The following is a 27,797-nucleotide window of genomic DNA, read 5'->3' on the forward strand; positions in this document are numbered from 1 at the left end:
GCTCAGTTCATACATACAATACCAGGAACAAAAATTATCTGCACAAGGACTTAAAAGCACTTACTTTAGTTCAACACTCATCTTCAATAACTTGCCAGCAAACATAAAAAATTTAGTTACAAATAAAGATCTGTTTAAAAGGAGCCTGAAAGACTTACTAGTGGCCAACTCCTTCTACTCCATTGACGAATTTTTTAATAGAAACAAATGATGATTGTACATATTCATACTATTAGTATTGTTATTTCAGCATAAAAAAATTGACATGTTCCACATCCAGGAGAATCTCCTCAGCACGGATCTATGGAACGAAAAACTAATCTAATCTAATCTCGTGTATAGATATGGGTGTAGAGGCAGCTATAAGCTAATAGGATACAACACTGCTATATATTTTACCATGTAATATTTTGTGATATGAAACATCATGTACAAATAGCTGTAATTCTTCTGACGACATAGGCTGCATGTTAATGCTGATAAAATAAGTCTTACTGTTATGTATAGATATGAGTGTAGAGGCAGTTATAAGCTAATAGGGTACAACACTGCTATATTTTTACCATGTAATATCTTTCTACGCAAAACATAATGTAAAAACAGCTGTAATTCTTCTGACGACATCGATGGCATGTTAATGCTGAAAGATGGATAAAAAATAAATAAAGATACTTTTGTATAGTCAACGATTCATTTATTAATAAAGTATTCTCGTGTTTAAGCTGTGTCAAATGATTAACTGCCATGAGCTTTCTGCAGAGATCTCATCTACCATTGTCAAGTGGTTGACTGTTGTGAGAATGCCGCTACCATGCCTATATAGCCGCCCCACTATCAGTGACACCACTGGTGCCAGGTCCCACACTGCATGTGGCAATGTTTTGGTGGCACTACCACTGCGTCTGCTTCCGCTCTCCAATCACAGGATCCCAGGCCGTACTCAGCTGCAATTCACCGTCTTTATTGAGGGTGTGGTCATGTAGTTTGAACTCTATTTCTTCATTTGTGGCACAATTCCAGAAAGTGTTGGTCTGTCTAATATTTATCCACTTGACAATGGCAGAGGAGAGCTTTACCGAAACCTTGTGAGCAGTTAACCACTTGACATGGCTTGAAACCCAAAGTATTTTCTCCGGATATCGCTGTGAGAGAGTGCACTCGTACTTAGCGATTGATTCGCTCAGTTATTGTGGCGAAGTGGATCAGTGATGTCGCCATACTTTAAATGGTCAGAAATGTAACATTGCACTCTTCAAAAAAACGAAGAAACATAGTATACTATGACTAAAATATCTGTGAGTCACAACTAGAATCAGTCAGTTCACACAAACTGTGAAGGTAAAGGAGTCAACAGACCTCACTTCATTGGTATTACTACTAGGACAATATAGACTACAGAGGAGGTTTCTGACACAACACTCATACGGCTGAGCGTATAATATTGTTCAAGTGTGTGAAATCCATACCACATAGGACTATTAGAGGATATATAATGTACTGGTGCATAAAGAATACCACATGAACGGTGAGGGGTTTGTTTGACCTATGGGCGAACGTCACGCAGTTGCTGAAGAACTTGAACGTTTAGATGCCTGAAGACAAGTGCCATCTATTTGTGAAAGTCTACTTACAAACTTTCAAGAACCAACTTTAAATGAGAAATCTTTGAATATACTATATCTTCTCACATATTGCTTCTATAGAAAATGCGAAGAAAAGATTAGACTAACATCAACTCACACGCAGGGATTTAAGCAGTGATTTGTATCACGCTCCATACACGAATGGAAACAAAGAAGCCTAATACGTTTTAGAAAATAAGTACGCTCCGCCAAGTGCTATAGAGGCGTTTACAGGTAGGTATGGGCAGAGTTTACTCCATGTAAGTATAATTTTTAATTGTTTCTTCATCTTGTGTTTTTGTTTATTATAAATATTGGAATGGCGACGCTATCGTAACTTTGCGTCCTATAAAAACCTCTGATTTTGAGTGTTTTAACCATCGGATTCTGGATACTGAAAGCCACTTGAGATCTTACTTGTTACGAAGCATTCGTAATGTGCGGTGAATAATGATAGAAATGAACGATTTTAAATATTTTACTACATTTCACTTTTTCATGAAGTGGCAGTTAATTCTATATTTGATTATAGGCTACCAATTATAGGTTTGTGAAATGGAAAAAAATGGGTATCTATCGTCATCTTTGGAACACTTAATTAAGTTAATCTTGCCGAATCCAGAATCTTTGTTAGAAGTAACTTTGGTTGTGTCAGAATTTGAGCATGGTGGTTGTGTTGTGTATGATGGGGGCGTGATCAAATATTTAATTTAGAACATTATCTAGTATTTTTTCCCCCAAATTGAGTTTTGTTATTGTGTACAGTAAAATGCCGTCTATCGATGATATAAAAAATGAATATCCTATACATTGGCTTGTGTGGAATAATGACTACAAGGAATTGGACAGAGTACTGTCAAAAGATGCGGTTAGTAGTGTTTGGAGGACGTATTGTTGCTTCGATTGTCTCGTATTTTAGAGCTGATGTCAATGCAGTGTGATACTCTGATTGTGAGTGTTGTTTGTCATCCTGTACCTTAGATGTTTCTCATTTATTCATTGATGACGGCTGTGAATAATAAGCGAATAAATGATTATACCTTGGCATTTTCGTAATAGTATTTTGATGAGCAATTTCAAACCAGAACGGATTGTCATGTTCACTTTTGCCATTGGTGCGAGTGAAGAAGCCTGTGAAGTTATGGGATGAAGCCCCGCAAATGACACTACGTGTGTGTTCGTCACTAGAATTGTGACTTGGTTGTAACGTAATGAAATACGATTCTATTCTGCATTATATTAAATGGATCGTTAGACTGTGATATGTTTAGAGCTTCGTTCGCTGACAGAGCTACTTGGTAGTAGACAAAAGCACCGTTTCAAATTGCGCTTACATTGAAAAATGTCATTGCTGGTCGTTTCATTCCATTCTCATTCGGTGAAAGATTATTAGCACTGTTAGCACCCGAATCGAGTGACGCGCGCTCCAGTTTCTAACGCCTCTCGACCTTTTTCGTCCATATACTTTGTGATGTTGCTGTCTAGCACATTTTGCTTTCGTAGATTATCTCCTACTGTTGTTGAGGTAAAGTCCAATAGATATTTATTCAGCTTACCGTCATTTTGATGGTTCTCTTGTGTTCAGCATTGTTTCTACTTGGAAAACTAATATTTACAGAATTACAAGCACCAGCATAGCTTTACACAAGAATTGATTTTTTATCAGATACCTACATGTAAATCAGAATTACTATATGCCAAGCCAAATAAGTTAAGAATGTAATTAACTCCCTTAGAAGCAAATACTCTCGTCAAGTTGATAATAAGTAAAGAATTAAACATCTTGTGCTTCACCCATAAGCAGTCCATCACTATCACAGGGGATATGCCAGACAGACTGACATGTGCTGTAGTCAGACTGCTTTAAAGGAAGATAGTAATAGGTATTAATAGCTGCCAGCCTCACTAATTACCTCCTCCTTGAAGATATTCAAAAGGATTCTGTGCACAAGAACCAGAACACGCTTCTCTCAAAATAAGATACCCTCAAATTGGACTTAAAAAAGAGCTAACCATGTTGTTGTTATTGTTGTGGTTGTGGTCTTCAGTCCTGAGACTGGTTTAATGCAACTCTCCATGCTACTCTATCCTGTGCAAGCTTCTTCATCTCCCAGTACCTACTGCAGCCTACATCCTTCTGAATCTGCTTAGTGTATTCATCTCTTGGTCTCCCTCTACGATTTTTACCCTCCACACTGCCCTCCAATACTAAATTGGTGATCCCTAGATGTCTTGGAACATGTCCTACCAACCGATCCCTTCTGCTAGTCAAGTTGTGCCACAAGCTCCTCTTCTCCCCAATTCTGTTCAATACCTCCTCATTAGTTATGTGATCTATCCATCTAATCTTCAGCATTCTTCTGTAGCACCACATTTCGAAAACTTCTATTCTATTCTTGTCTAAACTATTTATCGTCCATGTTTCACTTCCATACATGTCTACACTCCATACAAATACTTTCAGAAAGGACTTCCTGACATTTAAATCTATACTCGATGTTAACAAGTTTTTCTTCTTCAGAAACTCTTTCCTTGCCATTGCCAGTCTATATTTTATATCCTCTCTACTTCGACCGTCATCAGTTATTTTACTCCCCAAATAGCAAAACTCCTTTACTACTTCAAGTGCCTCATTTCCTAATCTAATTCTCTCAGCATCACCCAATTTAATTCGACTACATTCCATTATCCTCGTTTTGCTTTTGTTGATGTTCATCTTATATCCTCCTTTCAAGACACTATCCATTCCGTTCAACTGCTCTTCCAAGTCCTTTGCTGCCTCTGACAGAATTACAATGTCATCGGCAAACCTCAAAGTTTTTATTTCTTCTCCATGGATTTTAATACCTACTCCGAACTTTTCTTTTGTTTCCTTTACTGCTTGCTCAATATACAGATTGAATAATATCGGGGATAGGCTACAAGCCTGTCTCACTTCCTTCCCAACCACTGCTTCCCTTTCATGCCCCTCGACTCATAACTGCCATCTGGTTTCTGTACAAATTGTAAATAGCCTTTCGCTCCCTGTATTTTACACCTGCCACCATCAGAATTTGAAAGAGAGTATTCCAATCAACATTGTCAAAAGCTTTCTCTAAGTCTACAAATGCTATAAACGTAGGTTTGCCTTTCCTTACTCTTTCTTCTAAGATAAGTCGTAGGGTCAGTATTGCCTCACGTGTTCCAACATTTCTACGGAATCCAAACTGATCTTCCCTGCGGTCGGCTTCTATCAGTTTTTCTATTCATCTGTGAATTCGCATTAGTATTTTGCAGCTGTGACTTATTAAACTGATAGTTCGGTAATTTTCACATCTGGCAACACCTGCTTTCTTTGGGATTGAAATTATAATATTTTTCTTGAAGTCTGAGGGTATTTCGCCTGTCTCATACATCTTGCTCACCAGATGGTAGAGTTTTGTCAGGACTGGCTCTCCCAAGGCTGTCAGTAGTTCTAATGGAATGTTGTCTACTCCAAGGGCCTTGTTTCGACTCAGGTCTTTCAGTGCTCTGTCAAACTCTTCACGCAGTATCGTATCTCCCATTTCATCTTCATCTACATCGTCTTCCATTTTCATAATATTGTCCTCAAGTACATCGCCCTTGTATAGTCCCTCTATATACTCCTTCCACCTTTCTGCTTGCCCTTCTTTGCTTAGAACTGGGTTTCCAACTGAGCTCTTTATATTCATGCAAGTGGTTCTCTTTTCTCCAAAGGTCTCTTTAATTTTCCTGTAGGCAGTATCTATCTTACCCCTAGTGGGATAAGCCTCTACATCCTTACATTTGTCCTCTAGCCATCCCTGCTTAGCCATTTTGCACTTCCTGCCGATCTCATTTTTGGGACGTTTGTATTCCTTTTTGTCTGCTTCATTTACTGCATTTTTATAATTTCTACTTTCATCAGTTAAATTCAATATTTCTTCTGTTACCCAAAGGTTTCTACTAGCTCTCGTCGTTTTACGTATTTGATCCTCTGCTGCCTTCACTATTTCATCCCTCAGAGCTACCCATTCTTCTTCTACTGCATTTCTTTCCCCCATTCGTGTCAATTGTTCCCTTATTCTCTCCCTGAAACCCTGTACGATCTCTGGTTCTTTCAGTTTATCCAGGTCCCATATTCTTAAATTCCCAACTATTTGCAATTTCTTCAGTTTTAATCTACAGAGTCCACTTCTGCCCCTGAATATGTCTTACAATTTAAAACTTGGTTCCTAAATCTCTGTGTTACCATTATGTGATATATCTGATATCTTCTAGTATCTCCAGGGTTCTTCCATGTATACAACCTTCTTTCATGATTCTTGAACCAAGTGTTAGCTATGATTAAGTTATGCTCTGCGCAAAACTCTACCAGGCAGCTTCCTCTTTCATTTCTTACCCCCAATCCATATTCACCTACTATGTTTCCTTCTCTCCCTTTTCCTACTCTCGAATTACAGTCACTCATGACTATTAAACTTTTGTCTCCCTTCACTACCTGAATAATTTCTTTTATCTCACCATACATTTCATCAATTTCTTCATCACCTGCAGAACTAGTTGGCATATAAACTACTGTAGTAGGCATGGGCTTTGTGTCTATCTTGGCCACAATAATGCGTTCACTATGCTGTTTGTAGTAGCTTACCCGCACTCCTATTTTTTTAATTCATTATTAAACCTACTCCTGCATTACCCCTATTTGATTTTGTATTTATAACCCTGTATTCGTGTGACCAAAAGTTTTGTTCCTCCTGCCACCGAACTTCACTAATTCCCACTATATCTAACTTTAACCTATCCATTTCCTTTTTAAATTTTCTAACCTACCTGCCCGATTAAGGGATCTGACATTCCACGCTCCGATCCGTAGAACGCCAGTTTTCTTTCTCCTGATAACGATGTCCTCTTGAGTAGTCCCCGCCCGGAGATCGGAATGGGGGACTGTTTTACCTCTGGAATATTTTACCCAAGCGGACGCCATCTTCATTTAATCATACAGTACAGCTGCATGGCCTTGGGAAAAATTACGGCCGTAGTTTCCCCTTGGTTTCAGCCGTTCGCAGTACCTTAACAGCAAGGCCATTTTGGTTAGTGTTACAAGGCCAGATCAGTCAATCATCCAGACTGTTGCCCCTGCAACTACTGAAAAGGCTGCTGCCCATCTTCAGGAACTACACATTTGTCTAGCCTCTCAACAGGTACCCCTCCATTGTGGTTGCCCCTACGGTACGGCTATCTGTATCGTTGAGGCACGCAAGCCTCCCCACCACCAGCAAGGTCCATGGTTCTTTGGGTGGGGGGGCTAACCATAGAACATGTGACTTTTAAACTCACAAATCATATTGTGCAAAATTTAAATGACAAAAATATTGCAAAGTGTTTTCCTAGAGAAGTGTAAATGTTCCTTTATCGTTGATCTGGTTTTAATTCTGTCAAAATAAAAAGCTGCAAAGTGTTGCATTAAGAAACTTGGGGTAGTGTACACGATGAAAGAGCTTCAGAACTGGAAATAATTACTACAGTTATAACGCTGCAGGTTCAATTTTGTGTCCATTCTTGTTATAAATAAATGATCTTGTGTCATATAGCCAATAAACAGAACTAGGCCTAGTTCTCTTTCCTCATGCTGCAAGTATTATAATCAAGCCGAGTGGAGTAAGTTCAACAACGCAAATATTAATTTTTTTAAAATTAATAACTGGTTTTCTGTAAGTGAACTGTCTCTGAATTTAGACAAAACACAACACATTCAGTTCAGTATTATATTAATGCTGAAGGATAAATCAGCAAATGAAACAGAATTTTCTATATTTTTATATGCTTATATTCATAAGAACCGAAGGTAGAAGTCACATGTTAATGCATAAGCTCTGCAGGTTTTCTGTTATAGATAATAATAATAATATCAGATTTTTGAGATGAAAATGTCAAAAGGCTTATGTGTTACCTATTTTCTTTTTGTATAGAATCTTTCTGGGGGTGTAATCATTAGGGAAGAAAGTGTTGGTTGACGAGAATGTGTAATGTGGATAATTTGTGGTGTCCCTCTAGAACCTCTTGCAGATATCTCTTGAAACAGTTGTGCTACTGACAACCACAGAACAGTACACCTACATACTTCTACAGTTTGTCAACAATCATTCTGAGTTTGGAAGTAACGGTGTGGTATTCATACGGTTGCATACCTAACTCAGTTCTGTGCCATACTAAGGCTGATTGATGGATAGCATAAGTCATTTCCCAGTAGTAGTATATCAGTGAATAAGTCTGTGACCACCCATGCCACGAGGTAAGGAAATAAATATATAACAAAATTAATTCCAAACAAAAACCGAAATCATATCAGCTTGACAACCTTTCTACTCAGTAGATAGATTTCCAAGGTGTGTGTGTGTGTGTGTGTGTGTGTGTGTGTGTGTGTGTGTGTGTGTGTGTGTGTGTGTGTGTGTGTGTGTTGATTCATATGACACCATCATGAGAAGTCACAGTTATGATCCATGGAACCTGCAGATACTTGACTTCTTTTGCATATGTTAAAAAATATGTAATCATCTCTGATAATTTCTGGTGCAGTGTGATAAAGAGAAGAGAGACACGAGAGGACGAACACCACTGATGTTAGCTGTTACACTTGGCCACCTAGAATCTGCACGCGTCCTACTGCAGCACACCACCAATGTCAACACAGAAAATTGTGATGGATGGACTGGTAAGTTTACATAATTAATAAATTAATTGCAACATTATTCTATCTGTTGCATGTACTGTGATATATAGTATAAAACGAGCTGTTCATAGTCTCGGGCAAGTAATAGTGGGAATTTGGTGTTTATATGTAAGTTGTTTATCTTAGTAAGTACAATTTTTACCTCCGCGAATCATAGCATGAACCTCCTTGGTTGGTTGTTCAAAAGACACAACTGTTTTAGTTTTTCATCCTTTCCCTGTTTCTGATAGGTTCCTTTCATTTTTAAGTGAAAGATTTCTTCAGGATGAACGAGTCACATTTAACTAATTTGTGACTAAGAGATTGCTGCTCATAAGTACAGTAGCAGATGCGTTTATGTTACTGTGCTATTGTCTAATGTTTCTTACATCCACACCATTTTCCAAGTTACGCTTACAGTCAAATTTATAAATAATTTAGGATGAAAGACGACCAGTTAGCGAATAGCAGAAGCATTGTGTCGTTGAAAGCATGCAAGAAAGGATGACAGTTGGTTAGTTTTTGGACAGATCCATTAATGAGTTAGAGAACACAAGTGTGCGCACCTCTGCAGAGGAGGTGGAGACTGTTTGGTAGAGGGTTAGTGGAGGATCGATGTTAGGAGGATTACGGGAGTGAAGTGTGTTTTCCAAGGGTAACTCCCATCTGTGTAGTTCATAAAAGGTGGTGCTGGGGGGGGGGGGGGTGGCAGAGTGGGGGGAGGCAGTGGAGGAATCCAGATACCTAAGGACAACTCCCATCTGCATAGATCAGAAAACCTGGTGTTACGAGGAAGGCGCCAGATGGGTGCAGCCATCTGAATCCTGCCCCCCCCCCCCCCACCCAGCACCATCTGTTCTGAATTATGCAGATGGGAGTTGCCTTTGCAAAACATTCATCGTTCCCATAATCCTCCTGGCCTCAGTCTCTGCTAACCATTTGCAACCAACACCCTGTACCCAACAGTCCGCTTCCCCCCTCCTCTAAGCCATTAACACACGCCATTCTATACCTTCCATGCGTGTGGGGGGGAGGGGGGGCAGGTGTTGTAGTTGACATTGGGCATTTATGACTGGGGATCATTTTTCTAACACGTGAATTATTTGCTGTATGACTTAATTTTTTCCCCATTACAGGATGTCATACAGTCTGCTCTGAACGAAACATGGCATTGCGACATGAGACACAAACATTGAACCCAGCCTTTGGTATATATTTGTGTATATACTCTGCAAGCCACTGTAAAGTCCATATGGAAGGTACTGCATATCAATTTTAGTTATATTTCGCCCTATTTCATTCACCTGTGGAGCAAGGGGAAAATAACCTTTATTTGCTTCTGAGTGGTATCTAATCACTATTGTGTTGTTCACAGGATGTCTGTACAAAATATATGATGGAGGTGGTAATCTTCCTTAAAAAGTTTTCTTAAATACTTTTTCCACCAAATTTACCCTACAGGATTTTGTGAGGAGGAAGTCAACTTTCTTGCAAAGATTTCCGTATATTTTCTGGGCACCTACTGTATGTTAAACTTTGTTGTGGTGGTGGTGGTAAGTTCATGTGGGACCAAACTGCTGAGGTCATTGGTCCCTCTTTGGTATGGGCTGTACCTATCTTTTGTATATCATGTACACACACACACACACACACACACACACACACACACACACACACACACACACACACACACACACACCTCTGGATTAGTTTGAAAGTCAGCTATCATGCCAAAAGTGTTGAAAGAGACTACAGATGCTGGAACAGTACTTTTAGAATTATTAACATCTTGTACGGCATTTCCTTTGCAGGTACATCGCACCTTCCCCTCCCCCTCTCTGCCCCCCAAATCCTGGCAATGATTTTAATTTTTATTCGTTGATCTTCCCTATGATTTTCAAATGATATGTCGGGCACTAAAACGTTACCACATTTTCCAGTCGGGTATTTTGTATGTTTATAAGTATTTAATTATAGATACAGAATTGATCATTATTTTGGCAAGCCGTCACAAATTAGCGTGGGCCGAACACTCAAAGAAATTAAATTCATGGGCTGAGGATGACGTTTTTTTCTTGAAATTGTAGGATTGATATTGAAATCCATTGTTTTTCTCAGCTGTATGAAAGTCCATGTGGAAATTATCTTTCCTACCAGCAAAAGGAGCCAAGGTAGTCATAAGAATTCTGACATATGAAAGCTGCATATTTTGGTATGCGACTGTATGCTTGTTACCTAAAACTGTGGATGAATGTTACATTCAAGTATTTTGTTAAACGGTAGGGTACAAAAGTGGTTGCTTGTAGAGGTACTTTGGACGTGAACACATTTGCTCATGGAATAAATACAACAGCAAGAAAAGCAAAATTTCACAATTTAATTGCATAGTGATTTTCTTAAAGTTCCACTAAATTCTAAAAGGAATATACTGCTTTGTTGGATTTCTTTTAGATAGACCTGGTACTGTACATTCCAGAAGCCACACAGGCCTAAATGTCTAATAACTTCTGCTGCAGAGTGAAAGATTCATTTAGTTTACTTATAATAAACATGTATGTTGTCTTAAGATACAGGTTAGGGAAAAGTCTTACCTTCATAGTCTCGGATGTTATTGAATTTAGCATGTGTAAAATGAAGGACTAGGTAATGAAAACATTTTTTTTTTTTCTTTTGTTCTCCAAAAAAAAATTCTGCTCCAAGATGCAGCCCTTCAAGGCTGACATTGCAAACACCATTTTGAAGATGCAAATTTTGGAAAAAAAATTTAAAATGCTGTATCTGTGGAACAGTTTTAGATATTTTGTTGTTTTTTTTTCTGTTGGATAGATAATTGCTTTATGATTACAAAGAAATCCTCCATTTTGACTTATCTTCCAAAATTCTTTTACTATAGCATTCCGAACTTTTTTATAATTTATAGAATTTTTTTTTTTTCAAAAATGCCAATTCATATTATTATTATTATTATTTTTTTTTTCTCCCCTTGTTGGTTAGTACCATATACTTCTACATTCCCTGAAAAGGAGAGCTTCCACCTTTAGGTTGAACAGATTTTATAAACACCCAATTGAAATTTTTGCCATACATTAAAACCTGTTTTATTATCACATAACAGACTCATAAAAATCAAAACCAAGCCTAATTTAACGTGATTTTAGTTTTCAAAGCTGAGTAAGAGACTCATGCTTCAAGAATTTTAAATGGTTTCAAAATGTATCTGAATGGTCCAGAGACTTAATGGTTTCAATTTATACAGCTTATGTGCACTCTGTTTTGTACTAAAATTAGCCAGTCAATGAACTAAAAATGTTTTCCCGTGCTTCAGTATATTCCTTTGATATAGAATGACATCTTCCTGTTGAACCAATAGGAACTGGAGCACTTACAGTCTTCAAAACATTGTGAAAGGAAGTGAGCACTGATTGTGTTGTTGCTGTCCTTCATCTGGAAACCTATATCCAGCACCTGCTCCATGTGGTAGCATAAAGTTCACTATGATTTCATTTAACTCATAACTGGTGTCTGTAATCTCTATAGTCCACCAGTCACAGTCATATACAGCTCACAAACATCCCCCTTCTCAGGTTGTGAATCTGAATGTTATCCTGCTGTTTCTGAGGTGTTGGCCAAACGAACGAAATTTCTTCTTTCTTGCTCTTTAAAGTGCATGCAGTATGAGTTTGTCCGTCACTTTGATTTTAACAATGTCTCTTCTGAATTCCTTTCACAACAGTAGTTTGTTTGGACCATTTTTCTTTTCTCTGCTCACGGACTTCTTTGATTTCCTCTTTGGACAAAACAGTGAGGGCTGTGGATGTGTAAGATTTTATTACCTTCATAAAATCCTCAGCATTCTGAATCACAGCTGTATTTGATCTGGAAAGATTATGCTTTGTTGCGTGGTGCTTCAGCAGGCTGCCTACACCATCACAAGGCCACTTCCCGTGACCAGTAGCACTGTATACCCTGTCAGTTGGCACAAGTGACTTACTCAGTTCAAACAGCTGGTAACGATTTTTAAAATGACTAGGAACACTATCAGAAATAATGATGATCGCCCCTGTTTGCAGTTGAAGAATTATGCGCATTGCTAGCAAAGCATGTGCTAAGTCATGTCCTGTGTCACCCCTTGTAACTGCAACAAAGTTTCACTCCTGTAAAAATTGTAACTTGGTCAGTAATCCAATGATACCTTTGTACTACTTATAGGAGAATTACAGACCAGTTGTCAGCAAAATCACAGTGAAGCACTAAACATAGTTCGTCAGCCTGTATACACCCTTTCACTTCTGCAATGTGTTGTAATTTCTTCAGATGCTGGTGTGTTACTGCTTTCACTGACCATTTACCAAGTTCATCAATGAAACTGTCAAAAGCAACAGTTTTCTTAATTAACTTATTGTCTTCCCATGTTGCATATGTATTTTCTGCATAGATATCTGCTATCTTTTCCAGGCCAAGTGTCTCCCTTTCCAGGACAGTTACCACATTCTTGAAACAATCAAGTTTCTCACTTTGTCACAGACTACTAATGACTTCATACACCCAACAAAAGTGTCATATGTCACATGCTCCAGTAAGTTCTTCAAAGTTACCACACAAAGTTCCAAATTCACACAGTACACACACAAATGGACAACTCTAGGTGTATGAGGAACTACCCACTTAGGTCATAGTGCATAAAATTTTGATCTTCCAATGTGTGAAGTTGTGTAGTTGCTCTTATAAATTGCAAAAGTTTCTTTAATACTGTGAGTCATGTACCTCTTCACTTTCACAATTTTTTGACCTTCAACTGTTACAGTTATAGTTTATTTTTTGTTGGCACTCTGGTGAGAACAGTCCCGTTTATCTTCCAGATAAAATGACCGCTCTATTTGAACTTGAGCTGCTTCTACAGGATGACCGTAATAGGGATCTGGTTTTCCAAAGACTCCTTTTACAGATGTCACATTTTTTTATTTATCTACCATGTGCTATGATACTGATAGAATGTGGTTCAAAATTGTTCTTTGAAAATGTCTCTGGAATAATAGTTAAAACTTGCACCTTTTCACTGTGAGATGCACAATATTCAACAGCTGAAATGATATGTGTGAAAAATTCCTGGCCAGAGGTGCAAGACCGTTTTGGTTCATTTTCTTCTGAAGATGAAATTTCTACTTCGAAGAGAGTGGGTCAGTTTTGCTGTAGTGTATTCATCCATAGCTTTAGTAATGTCTTTGCGCTTTCTGGATGCATAGAGCTTATGACTCAACTACACTGACCACAGTTTCTTAACCTACCTCTGTAGTTGACTTATTCAGGATATTTAACTCTTCCTCTATTAATGCAAAATCTGCATCACCTGCACCATAGGAGGCATCACCTTGTTCAGATACTATCATTGCTGTTATTCTGTCAAAACATTTAGAACACAAAAAGTTCTCACTGGAAACATCTTCACTTTGAAACAAGAATCTTCAAATGAGAACACTCATTCCCAACCTGAACAAAGTCTGTATTTTTTGTTTTGTTTTATATGTCACACTCTTATGGATATGCAGATAGTCAGCACACTTCACACTCCTGTGGCTCCAGTAAGAAGACATTTCAAACAGTCCTTTTCACAAAACACACTGCAACTGTGTCAACTCGCAAATTCCTCGCAAAAACACAGAACTCACTGCATGGTCTCAGATTTCTTAGAAGCCTCTTCAGTAAACAAATTAGCACTGGACAACTACAATACAGAAACCTGCAATGAACAACCATGACAAAAAAACCAACAAGAAACAACAACAACAACAAAATGTAAGAAATATCTGCAACAATGAAAGTGAAAAGAAATAACTACAACAAAGACAATAGAAATAAACATTGTAACAAAGAAATAGTGAGAAACAACTTTAGTGAAGACGTACATTACTCGTGAAAGCAAAAAAAAAAAAAAGAGATTTTTAAAAACAAAACCTGTCCTACGGTCGAGGGTCAGTCGTGCGATGCAAATGAGTGACAATGTGTTGATGCCTGCTGAGGTACCATATGGTCCATAGTTCTCAGTGTGCTTCCTGGAAGTCTGGGCTTTTGGTTGATGTTCAGCGTGTTTGCTACTAAGTGTGCAAGCATCACCTATTTTTTCCTGCACATCGTAAATGGCATGAAGGTTGCAGATTTTGCCCCTGTTCACCATAGCAGTCCTCTTCCCCACCAGTGCGTCAAGTGCAATGGCACACCCCGGATGCCTCAATGATGTAGGAGTTTTTGCCGTCCTGGGGGGGATCTGGATCTACCTCCATTGGCTTGGGATGCGAGTCATGATGACCTGTGTGTGGCTTTGAGAGATATTGGGTTGGCGTGATTGCAGGTGGTGGGAAAAGCACCTCATCCCGGGAATCTGGAACAAAACAAGATGTTTGAGTGTCCCTCAGAGGTTCCAATCTATGTCTTGCTCGGACTTGATAGATTTGTCAGTGGTTGCGACCTCCTCCTAGCAGCTGGGCTTCGACCATCAGTTGCGTGATCAAGGGGATGAAGAAGGTGGGCAGATTACATTGCAGATTACATTGTTTGTATGTCTACAACAACACCGGATCATGTGGAGAAAACTGAGGCCATCTATTAGTCTTTGATGGTGAGGCACTGTTCTGCAGGTACAGCAGGGATACTTGTGATCTGCTGTAGCAGCCATGCAGTTTTTTGTTGGTGAGGATCCATCCTGAGGAGATGCACCACAGAACGAAAGGAAAAATGTCAAGTCATTCTCAGTGGTGAGGTGTCGAGTTAATTTTTCCATTTGGGTCTCGAAGGTGCATACCAAGTTTGGTTTTACCATTTAAGGCAGGTTCGAATGGACCTAAGTGGATTAATTTGATCCCATTAGAGGTGCAGAATTCCTGGAACTCTGCTGCATTGGAGCTCTTGTCAATGATCAAGGCTAACAAATGTGGCAGCACCTGAATCATTTTTAACAATATTGTGGACAGTGTGCAAAACACTAAAGAAAATCAACTGCCCACATTCACAACCAAGAGTCACATAGAGCCAAAGGAAGGACCTGCAAAATCCAAATGTAGGTGGGACCAAGGAGTTGTCGTGGTGGGCCATGGAAAATAATGCTGGCTGTAGAAGGGGGGGGGGGGGGGTGCCGCACAATCATTTTGACATGTGGGGCACTCCCTCACCAGCTTGGCTACATCTTCATCTATGCCCTGCCAGTGAACAGTAAACATGTTGCCTGGAAAGGCACTTCATCAGTCTCTCTCCCCAATGGCTGTTATGGAGCAGCTGAAGGACATTATGTCAGAGGGTGCTGGGAATGATCACCTGAGCATGGCCCCTGGTGTCCTCTAGCCTCACAACGCCATGCAGGAGTGAAAGCTCGAGCTGCCTATTCCAGCATGCTTCTAGATCCAGGTATGTCATGAGTTTCTTGACCATGTGCCGTCCCTGTGTTGTATATTGCCAGGCTTCCGGGAGGACAGGGTCATTTGCTGTGTGTTGTCTTATGAAGTGCCTATCAATGGGAAGATTGGAAGTGATATCCGCAGCCTCACCTTCCAAATAAAAACATATTCCTTATCATCATCAAACAGACAGGCAGTTGTGATAAGAGGTCCACATTAGCATGGGCAGCATTTGGGTGATAATGGATATCATAGGCATATCCTGAGAGGAAAAGGCCCACAGTTGCAGCATTCATGCCAGTATTGCTGCTGATGACTTGAAGATCGGCAGTAGAGGTTTATTATCGGTGATGAGAGTGAAATGGTGGCCACAGGTATAATCATGGAAGGTTGAGACCAGGGGGGTTACAGGAATGTAGGATAAATTGCCAGGAGAGTTTCCACCTGTGCAGTTCAGAGAAGCTGGTGTTGTTAAGAAGGATTCAGATGGCACAGGCTGTGAAGCAGTCATTAAAATGAAGAATCATGTGATGGGCAGTACATGCAACTGGGTGGTCCAGCTGTTTCTTGACCACAGTGTGTCAGTTGCCATTAATGTCGGCAGACAGCTGGTTGGTTGTCATGACCACATTGAACGAAGCACAGTGGTTGCAGCTTAGGTCCTAGAAGGCATCGTGTACAGACAAATCCAGGATATGGCAATGGGCACACGCATGGCACTATCCTTTGCCAGTCTGTTCAAGGGCCATCTATAGGAACCCTTCCTAAACATCCAAAATCCCTTGCCTGATTCAGATTCATTGATGACATCTTTGTGCTCTGGATTGAAGGTGAGGTCACCATATCCACATTCCTCCAGAACCTCAAGATCTTCACCCCCTTTTGCCTTATCTGGTCCTCCTCAACCCAACAAGCCACCTTCCTCGATATTGACCTCTGCCTCAAAGATGGCTGAATCAGTTCCTCCATCCATATCAAACCTACCAACCACCAGCAATACCTCCACTTCGACAGCTTCCATCCATTCCATATAAAGAAGTCCCTTCCACACAGCCTAGCCACCTGTGGCCGTCACATTTGTAGTGACAAGCAGACAAGGGCCTCTCTGATGCCTTCACAGACTGTAATTACCCTCCCAATCTTGTACAGAAAACAAATCTCCTGTGCTTTATCTCTCCAGACATCCACCACCTCCCAAAATCCCACTGTCCAGCCACAGAGGAGCATACCCCCATGACTCAGCACCACACAGGACTGGAGCAACTGAATGACATTCTCCGCCGGCGTTTCAACTACTCCACGTTGTACTCTGAAATGGGGAATGTCATACCAACTATCCTCCTCCTCCCTCCCCCCCCCCCCCCCCTCTCGCAGTAGTATTGTGCCACCCACCGAACCTACACAATATCGTCGCCCATCCCTGCACAACCCCCAGTCTTAACACCTTGCCTCATGGCTAATATCCATGTAATAGACCCAGACTTTTTCCATATATCCTCCCACCACCACCACCACCACCACCACCACCACCACCTGCTGCTGCAATCCGGTCACAAGCATCACATGTCCTATGAATAGCAGGGCTATCTGTGAAGAAACCAATTGTGATTTACAAGCTAAGCTGCAACCAATGTAATTTGTTCTGTGTGTGCATGACAACCAACAACCTGGCATGTCGGCCCATGACATCATTTTCATGACGTATTCATTAGAATGTCCTAGAAAAAAACAAAAACTGTCTACATACCGAGACTTCAAACGCATAAATTTGCATGAACTCGAAACTGAGGCACAAGAAATAGTTTGGGGGATGACCTCTACTCCCCTCATGGACATAAACGACAAACTCCAAGATTTCACTACCAAAATTACTAAACTATACGACAAATACGCTCCAATAAAGGCCAGAAAAGTAAAAAGGAAACCTGCACCTTGGCTGACTGATGAACTAAAACAGCTCATGAATCTCAGAGACGCTGCTCATCGAGCATACAAGATACACCCTACACCTGAAAATCACATTGCATACAAGCAGAAGCGAAACAAAGTCAGTCAAGCGGTGAGAAACGCTAAGCTCAGGCATGCCCGTACATTAGCTGACAATAGATGCAGACCAGCTATCCTGTGGAAAAATCTCCGTAGTCTCGGTTTAGGCAAAATAAAAGTTGCAGAAAATCCCATGGTCCCAGCTGAAGAACTAAACCGACTCTTCACATTACCTGCAACCACAATTGAACCGCAAAAAAACAGAGAATCATTGATTACTTCATGGGGATGAACGACTGTAGCAAAGAAAAATTCTATCTACGGCACGTCACTTGCAATACCGTCAAGAAAGCCATAATGCGGATTAGATCAGCATCTACTGGACATGATGGCATCACTATCCAGATGGTAAAACTTATTATTGATCAACTACTGCCCTCTATAACAGACATTTTCAACGACTCATTAATCACAAGTGTTTTCCCTGAGGCCTGGAAACTGGGACAAATTAAGCCACTGCCTAAAAAGGACATCGCCACAGCACCCTCTGACTACCGTCCCATCTGCCTTCTTCCTGCACTATCAAAGGCCTTAGAATATATAGTCCATGACCAGCTCACCAACTACCTAACTACTAACAACCTACTAGACGAATACCAATCAGGTTTCCGTAAACATCGAAGCACAACATCCGCACTAATAAAGGTGACAGATGACCTGAAACTTGCCATGGACAGACGAGAAGCGACTATCATTTGCTTCTTAGATTTCAGCAAAGCCTTTGATACTGTCGACTTCGACATCTTACTAGCCAAACTTAGCGGTCTAAATTTCGCACCAAGTGCAGTGCAATGGTTTCGCTCATACATGACATCTCGTCAGCAACGCGTCCTGTCCGGGAATATAAAATCACAATGGCGGCAGGTAGTGTCAGGCGTTCCCCAAGGCTCAGTACTAGGTCCCATACTCTTCTCTCTGTATGTCAATGATGTGTCATCGGTTCTGACTTATTGCAAATATCATATGTATGCTGATGACCTTCAGTTGTATCTAAGTGCGGAACCAAACAATCTGAAGAAAGCTATTGAAAACTTCAATACTGATCTCGATGCACTATCAAAATGGGCACAGGACATAGGACTAAAACTAAACCCATCTAAAACCCAGGCGGTACTTGTTGGTCACTCTAAGCTCATTAGCCCAAAACATCGGGAATCCGTACCATCTCTTATCCTAAATGGAACAAATATTAACTTCTCTCCCTCAGCAAAGAGTTTGGGAGTAATAATAGATGAAAATCTAAATTGGACAGAGCACGTAACTGCAGTGTGCAAAAAAGCATCAGCATCCCTCCATGTCCTACAAAAATATAAAAAACTCTTCCCTTTCGATCTGAAAAAGAAATTAGTACAAACGCTTGTATTCCCAATCATTGATTACAGCGATATTATCATACAAGGCCTCTCTCAGGAAAACTCGCGACGTCTGGAACTGGTCATGAACGCCTGTGTCCGATATATCTGTGACATTCAACTTTTTGATCACATTTCACCAGCATATGCAAAATTGTCCTGGCTGCGCGCAGACAAACGCAGAGATTTCCATACACTCTGTCTCATCTACTGCCTTATAAATGTACACTGTCCCTCATATCTCTCCTCGTCCTTAACGCTTATGTCTGAACAACATGATAGAAACACACGTTCCCATCATAATAAAATCCTCTCTGTTCCACTGCATCGCTCAGTCGCCTTCTCCAAGTCCTTTACAGTAGCGGGAACCCGACTCTGGAATAACCTCCCTCGGTATGTTAGAGAACTTAAAAACATATCCAGCTTCAAAAAACAGTTAATGGCGTATCTACTTAAGCAACAGTAATGATTTCCTTTGTACACGAATGCACTTCACCTCATTATTTCCCTCTTTCCCCCTCCTTAAGTCTCCCCCCCCCCCCCAAAACTCGCTATACTAGTAAACATCTACTTTATACACTAAGATATTAATGTACATCTGCACAAATCTTCATTACTATTGCCAATTTTTCTCATGTTTATCATTATTATTTAATTTTTTTACTGTAACTATTATTACTTTTATCATAATTTGTATGTATAGCACCTGTCGTAAAAATACTGCCAGTACTTACTTTATTAGGTCTTAGTCATTATTCTTTATTCATATTGTGACTAGAGTAATCTATTTTTCTTATTTAAAGTATTGTCATGATGTAACTCTGATGTGTGAAATGCTGCATGTGTGAAACACTGGTCCGATGTAAGAGAGGGCCTGATGGCCCTAATCTGATCAGGTTAAATAAATAAATAAATAAACAAACTGTGTGCATGAATGGCCACCCTTCTGTTCCATGAGTGCAGCCTCAGACTTTTTACTTCTCTCCTTTCCCATCCCCAATCTGCTTACTGTCTAACCTCCTGACTGCACCAGCTGCCCTACCCCTCTCTACACCTCGTCCCTATATACTCTCACAAATAGCACTTTACCATCTGCCATCTTTATCATGCTCTCCCTCCCCTCCCCACCTCCCAGCCTCCTCCTTACCCCCGTCACCCAGATTGCTTCTCCCATCATTTGCAGTAGCTCATCAGCCAGAAACAGTGGTCATGCGTGTGTGAGCTGCATTGTGTATGTCGTATATGTCAGAAGAAGCCATCCGGTGGGAAGAATAGGCCCGAGGTATTCCTGCGTGTTGTGAGAGGCGACTAAAAGGAGTCTCACACGTTTCAGCCTTTATGTGATGGTCCCCTGTAGGGTTTGTCCTCCATATTTCCAAATTTTCGTGAAGGGTGAGCCAGTTGGGAAGGGCACCTTACATGGTGCATTGTGTCCATAGTGCGTTGAGATTGTTAGCCTACTTTCTCGTCACCGCATTGCAGTCCTGCTCATTCTCCATCTCTTGGGCGAGGATACATTCCTGGGTGCAATTTCCGCCATGAACTATGCAGTGTCGCTTTCTGTGCCTCCAATGACTGTGGACTTCCTTGCACCTGATATTCAGCATGGTAGCCAGTCCGTTGTGGTGGGGCTGCCATGTACCCTGTTGGTTGTAGCCCCCTGACAACACAGGTATCGCTTTGCTGATGCCTGCTCTGTAACTCCCCATGTATGCCAAGAAGTAGATGCCTATCTCCCTGGGGCATCAGGACTCCCGGCAATGGCCATCCTGCCAGGTGGCCCTTGCTGCAGCTGGGCGGCACCCGTGGGGAGGGCCCTTGGTCAGAGTGGGTGGTGTCAGGGCGGATGACATGCAATGAAGTGTGGCACATCTTCTCTTGCTGGTGGCCAGCTGCCAGCAGTCTCTAAGCTTTCGAGGGCTCACTTCAGTGTGCAGAAGTATGACCCCACATCGTTCCCCTCCCTGGCCACACCATGGAGGAGCGAAAGGCTAAGGATGGCAGCGAGATACTTATTTGCCCCGGTACCTAGTTTGTATGAGAGTTGATGGGGAGTCTTTCATGACAATGAAGCTCAGTTCTTTGTAGAGCATTTAGGGGACACGTTTGGGGAGGTGCAGGTCTTATCCAAAATGCGCCCTGGGGCAGTTTTGATAAAAACAGCATCTCTGCCACCCAGTCACGAGCATTACTCGCTTGTGACAGGTTGGGGGATGTTTCTGTTACCATCACACCCCATAAGAGCTTAAATATGGTCCAGGGCATTATATTCCACAGGGACCTTCTTTTGCAGTCTGATGACGAGCTGCGTGCCAGTTTGGAGCAGCGAGGTGTTCATTTCGTCCGGCGTGTTCATTGGTGTCCGAGAGATAATCAGGTAGCCACCGGTGCCTTCATCTTGGCCTTCGAGGGGGTTACGTTGCCTGAGAAGGTCAAGGTGATGGCCTGCCACTGTGACGTCAAGCCCTATATCCCTCCCCCGATGCGGTGCTTTAAGTGCTGGAAGTTTGGCCATATGTCTTCCCGCTGTACTTCCAGCCTCACATGTCGAGATTGCGGACACCCATCACATCCCAATATTCCATATGCTCTGCCTCCCGTCTGTGTCAACTGCGAAGAGCATCATACACCTTGCTCGCCAGACTGCAGGATTTTACAGAAAGAGAGAAAAATCATGGAATTTAAGTGCCTGGACCAACTGATCTACGCTCAGGCTAAGCAAAAATAAAAGAGGCTCCATTCTGTGCGTATGACATCAACCTACGCCACCACTATGACAACGGTTCCACCATCTCCCATTTCGCCGCATGCTGTTGGCTCTCAGAGCCATCAAACTCCACTTTCCCCTTGATGGTGGGGGGCTTTTAGAGGCTGTCGCTGTTTGGGTGTGAACGCCTCAGGCTGTTACTGTCTGCAGTCTCTATCTTCCACTGGATGGTGATGTTCCGCAGCACGCATTGGCTGCACTGGTAGCCCAACTGCCGCCACCTTTTCTTTTACTGGGCGACTTTAACACCTATAACCCTTTGTGGGGTGTATTGGTGGCAACTGGCCGAGGCACTGTCATTGAGCAAGTGTTGGCACCGCTCAACCTTTCTCTTTTAAATAATGGTGCCTCCAAGCATTCCAGAGTGGCGCGTGGCACGTACTCAGCCATCGAATTTTCAGTCTGCAGCCCTGGCCTTCTACCTTTGTCCAGTGGGGTGTGCATGACGACTTGTGCGGTAGTGACCACTTTCCGATCCTTCTGTCACAGCCCCAGGGTCACTCTCCTGGGCACCTCCCCAGATGGACCCAGGCTGATTGGGACTCGTTTGCCTCCATTGCCACTGTTGAGCCTCTTTCTCATGACACCATTGATGTGGTATTTCACACAATAACCACAGGCATCGTTTCTGCATCGGAATCTGCAATTCCCTGTTGCTCCGGGTCACCTTGGCGGAGGACTGTGCCTTGGTGGTCACCGGAGATCGCCGAGACGATTAGAGATCACTGCTCCAACATCATAAGTGGCACCCATCACTGGACCACCTCCTTACCTTTAAGCGGCTCCATGCCCGAGCACGACCGACACCTTATTCGCCAACGGAAGCAGTAGTACTGGGAAATGTATGTCTCCACCATTTCCGTACCTCTCCATCGCAAGTTTGGACCAAGATTAGGCGACTCTATGGATATCAGACCCCTGTCAGCGTACCTGGGCTTTCCCTGAATGGAGATGTCTGTACTGAATCAGACACAATGCAGAACTCTTAGCAGAGCATTATGCTCAGAGTTCTGCTTCGATGAATTACCCGCTGGTCTTCCGCTCCCTGAAAGAGTGGTTGGAATGTCGGAGCCTTTCATTCCATACACACCACCCCAAATCGTACAGTGCTCCATTCAGTGAGTGGGAATTCACTGTCCTAGCCACTTGCCCTGATACGTCTTCCGGACTGGATTACATCCACTATCAGATGCTCAAACACGTCTCGGTGGACTGCCAGCGACACCTCCTAGACGTTTTCTACTGTATCTGGGTTGAGGGTGACTTCCCATCTCAGTGGTGGGAAAACATTATCATACAAGTGCTGAAGCCTGGCAAGGACCCACTGGAGGTGGACAGCTACTGCCCCATTAGCCTCACCAACATTCTGTGCAAGTTGCTCGAATGCATGGTGAGCTGGAGGTTGAGTTGGCTACTTGAGTCTCGGGGCCTTCTGGCTCCATCTCAGGGTGGGTTCCATAAGGGCCGCTCTGCCACCGATAATCTGGTCTGCCTGGAGTCTGCCATCTGTACGGCATTTGCATGCCGTCAGCATCTGGTTGCCGTCTTTGTTTTTTACATGCAGAAGGCATATGATACATCAAGGCAACATCAAATCCTCACCATGCTTCATGAGTGGGGTCTGAGGGTCCCGTTACTGATTTTTATTCAAAATTTTCTGTCACTTTGTTCCTTCCGCATGCAAGTTGGTCCCTCCCATAGTTCCTCCCGAGTCCAGGAGAATGTGGTCCTGCAAGGCTCTGTCTTGAGTGTCTCCCTGTTTTCAGTTGCTGTCAATGGACTAGCTGCGGCTGTGGGAACATCCGTATCAGCTTCTTTGTTTGCTGGTGACTTTTGCCTGTGGTTCATTCCATGTCAGTTCAACCAGGGGCTCCAGCTCATAGTCTCAGATTTGACTGAAATTCAGCACACTAAATCTACCCTGTGTGGAACACTCATGTACAAAGTATTAGTTTCCCATGCCAATTAGTTCCAGAATTATGACTTGTGAAAGAAGGTGGCATGACCTGGAAATTGCAACCCATATCTGGCAATCTATCTTCAGACCCAACTTCAGGTCTTAATAACTTTGGAACAATTCCACACGGTCCAGTGAAATTTTTACAACCCAGTAACGTCCGCTTAGAGAACACACTTCATGGATCAAAGCACCAACAACATATTTCTGAGGGAAAATAAAAAATTCCAAAATTAATAATAAAAATGTAATATGTTAAAAGGTACATATTGTAGGTGCCCTCTATGCCAAATATAATTCACTCAAAAAGGGTATAAATTTTTTTGTGGTAAGCTTAATGTGGCCTAAACACACACAGAACTCACTTGCCCATATTAGTCACACAAACAGAGTTACATACGCACAAAAATTTGAAAGATTACCTGAAAAACATGAATTTTCCAAGTGTGGTAACACAAAAGGGACAAGTGGTAATCCAAGCCAAATTTCACACACTGCATAAGTAGACCATAATGATATATATCTCAAAATTTCAGCTTGTTATTGCAAGACATTTGTGTACAATGGAAGTTGACAGATGTAGTTGGTGATGTGGCCATTGTTCCACAACACAATTTTGTGAAAACATATCGTAAACTGTTCTGCCTCTTCTTATCCTCTCCCACAACTGTTTAATCACTAAGCAACAACATATAGACAGATTAACACAACCTATCATTAATGTTTACTGCACGTTCTAACAACCCTACCACAACAAAGGTAAAAAATTAATTATGATTGTAGTGTTGCTCACGCTGCTAAATATTGCATTTTTGGGCAACAACAAAGTGTTGTTATGTGGCACGTGTCATTAAAGCATAGTTAATAAAGTAATTTCTTAAAATAATGGATAAACTAGGCACTCATCTTTTCGTGTTTCCCACGCTGGTCTCGTTGTGAACTCATGGCTCAATCATCGAAAATCTAGGTAGTGATGATTCCAAGCTCGGATGCAAAGAGGCCTAGGTGTTGTTCTGCGATATTCAAAAGTTTTATAGATGTGTTTCATAAACCATTCTTGAAGATTAAACTTTTGCAAGCTAGGACAATGGTGATGTAAAAAAGTAATCAGCACTCCGAATTTAAGTTCCACTTCTTTTTTATTTCTTTTGTTGCAACTTCACTTCACAGTATAAAACATACTTGAAAATATCTTCCTCACTGTTAAAGTTCACATTTCTTAAACTGACTACAACTTGCGTCTTTTCAACATGACGACCAAGACTTGACTCCCTAATAACCGCTTACGTGCCCAAAAATCAGAGTTACAAGTACGTCAAAGGTCATAGTGACAAAAGAAAGAATACACAAGAATAATATCATTGCAATATAAACATATTGATGTATCAAAGTACCTCTACATTAGTGAAATCAAATCTGAATGTTGTCACAGAAATATGTTCACTAGTTTACAGAAACACAGTAGAATATTGCTGGTATCGAGAGGTTGAGGTGAGGTGCCGTAATGGTTACATAATTCAAGTACCATTACAACCTTAACTGCTAAAAACCAGTCGATTGTGCTTCGAACAGAAGTTCTCCCACACTTTAGCTACTGTACTCTGTACATTTAGTGGCAAATTGTACCGTCTTCCTGACACTGTGGTAGGAACTGGAACTGTCATAAGATTATGTTCAAAAGGAATCCAACACCTGTCTGCCAAACGTGGCCAATGAAATGATCTTGCTGGTCCTGCTGGTGCCATGAAGTTCACAGATACATCACCTTCTGCTTTGCAGCACTCTGCAACACATCCTAAGTACCATTTGTCATCATAAACAGCAATAACATAGCAACCTGGTTGTATGTTGCTGCTTTTGCTTCTGAATCCTTAGTCAGACACACCGTGAAGACACATGTTGTGCATGACAGACACATCACCTGATTTACCTCTATAGTAAATCGCAAATGGCTGGAGAGTTGCTTGACTGTTGTCCCAATGATATCCTTGGATGGCATCTTGAACTATAAATGCATAATTTTCAGAAAAGTCTAGTATTACTATAATTTCATCTTGTTTCAAATTATCCTTACAAAACTGGAGATAAGCTGATTGTGCTGTTGCTGTGAAGCTGTGTGTGGTCAGTTTGTCCATTTTTTGACAACACGTTTCAACAAAATCTTCCACTGTACTTTGCTTTGTTTCAAGACTTGTGCAATCCCTGTGTGTCCATTGTTTATAAGAAACAAGTTCGTCATCCAAAAGGAGTTCACCATACAGTTTGTTATTCATGTGTTCTGCAAGATTTGCCTTACCAGGACACTTTTCACACCTGTGTACCATGCACTGGTAGGAACTGATGCCACACACTAGCAGCTTCATTGCACCTTTGTAATCCAGACCAGAATCCTTTATAGCAGCAAACATCAGCTTAGCATTTTGATGGGTCTCACATACACAAACATTGTGTGTGCCCCTTGCACTTACAGGCACAACCCATTTTGGCCGAAGATTGAAAAAATATGATAAACCTACTTTGGTATTAGGATACTTTTCCTTGAATTCTACATATAGTTCTGATATGTTGCATAGCAACAGTCTGTTTTGCACCTGTACACATACATTTCCCATTTTCACTGTTACATAGTCTTTTTTTCCAGGCATTATTCAGCTGTAGTCATTATTTTCATAAAACTCGAACACTAGCACCTTTATTTCTGAACTCAGTTGCTTACCCTGAGCCTACTGAAGTTGTGGAAGCACTCCTAGCTTGCTTTACCATATATGTAGAAACATTGAATTCCTTTGCAGTGTAGTCAATAGACCAGTTGGAAGGTGCAAGGGTAAGAATAGCTACTTTTTTCTGGTGTGTAGATATGGCACATTTTTCTTTCAAATCATGCACAATTTTGTCCAAATCGGAGCATTTCTGACATGATTTCTGTTCCTTTGGAGCAGATAGTTCTTCCTCTTCCACCATTAGTGTGTCAGCTATTTTTTTGTTTTAATTCCATTTGAGCTTCTTGTAGTTTTCTTCTACCATAGCTGGGCCTGTCTCTTTTCTCAACTTTGTGTGTCTTCATGGGAGACAAACTAAGAGCAGTCACTGAAGTATTTAATTGCTCATCCGCTGTGGTTGTAGGTGGCTGATACTTTTCGTCACTGTCATGTAAATTATCAGAATATTCTTCATTTTTTAGCAGTGTAACACACCTGGAACCTAACTTTTGTCCTGGTTTCATGTTAAGTCCCATGCACTGATTCACTTTCAATCTGATTTTACATCAATTTCTCTGAGGCAACACTTCACTGTCTTCTTATGAATTCGAAATGGATCAAAACAAACCTCAATCCAGAAACGCTTTCATATGATGATAACAAACACTTGAGTTTCCTGGAACTGTACTTCTTGTGCCCACAGGGTATATCCCGCATCTCCATAGCAACAAATCTTGGTCTGATTCATCCAGATCATACAGTACAAAGCGAATACCACATTTTGTTCCATATGTTGTTTTACGACATTCAGATGCTTGTGCTCTACCCATACTGCAACTTGTTTGAACAAAAGCACCACTAGTACACTCTTCTGCCTCCATACTGACTTTCCACAACAGTACTGACCAGTCTGAACTAGAATCTTAAAAACATGAGGTAACTTGTAATTGTTGCTTGTTTCCTTTGTTGTTCCTGTCTAACAATGACTCATTCTGTCCCTGAAAATTACCATTGTTTAACTTTCTGTTGCCTAATGGTTTCCAACAATTGCTGCAGCTTTATCTGGAACAAGCTGTCTGCATAATCACTATTACTTGCTAAATCGTGTTAAAAGAAACTTAACCAAATTCATCTCTGTCAACTTTTATTGTACATAAATGCCTTGAAATAACAAGTTGAAATTTTGCCACATATTATATTATGGTCTACTTATACAGTGTTTGAAATTTGGCTTGGGTATCACTTGTCCCTTTTGTGCCACCACACTTGGAAAATCCA

At 41.3% G+C, this 27,797-nt stretch overlaps 1 protein-coding gene across 3 annotated transcripts in view; it reads left to right on the forward strand.

The window, feature by feature from the left end:
- The first annotated feature begins 2,248 nt into the window (after positions 1–2,248).
- Positions 2,249–27,797, forward strand: part of LOC126190737 (ankyrin repeat domain-containing protein 13D) — a 124,432-nt gene continuing 98,883 nt past the window's right edge. For all 3 annotated transcript variants that reach the window (XM_049931234.1, XM_049931242.1, XM_049931252.1), the window contains exons 1-2: positions 2,249–2,490; positions 8,181–8,316. In XM_049931234.1, the coding sequence (XP_049787191.1) occupies positions 2,392–2,490; positions 8,181–8,316 (235 nt within the window). In that variant the 5' untranslated portion in view covers positions 2,249–2,391. The remainder of the gene's footprint in view (positions 2,491–8,180; positions 8,317–27,797) is intronic.

Source organism: Schistocerca cancellata, chromosome 1 (genome assembly GCF_023864275.1).
Source record: "Schistocerca cancellata isolate TAMUIC-IGC-003103 chromosome 1, iqSchCanc2.1, whole genome shotgun sequence".
NCBI lineage: Eukaryota > Metazoa > Arthropoda > Insecta > Orthoptera > Acrididae > Schistocerca > Schistocerca cancellata.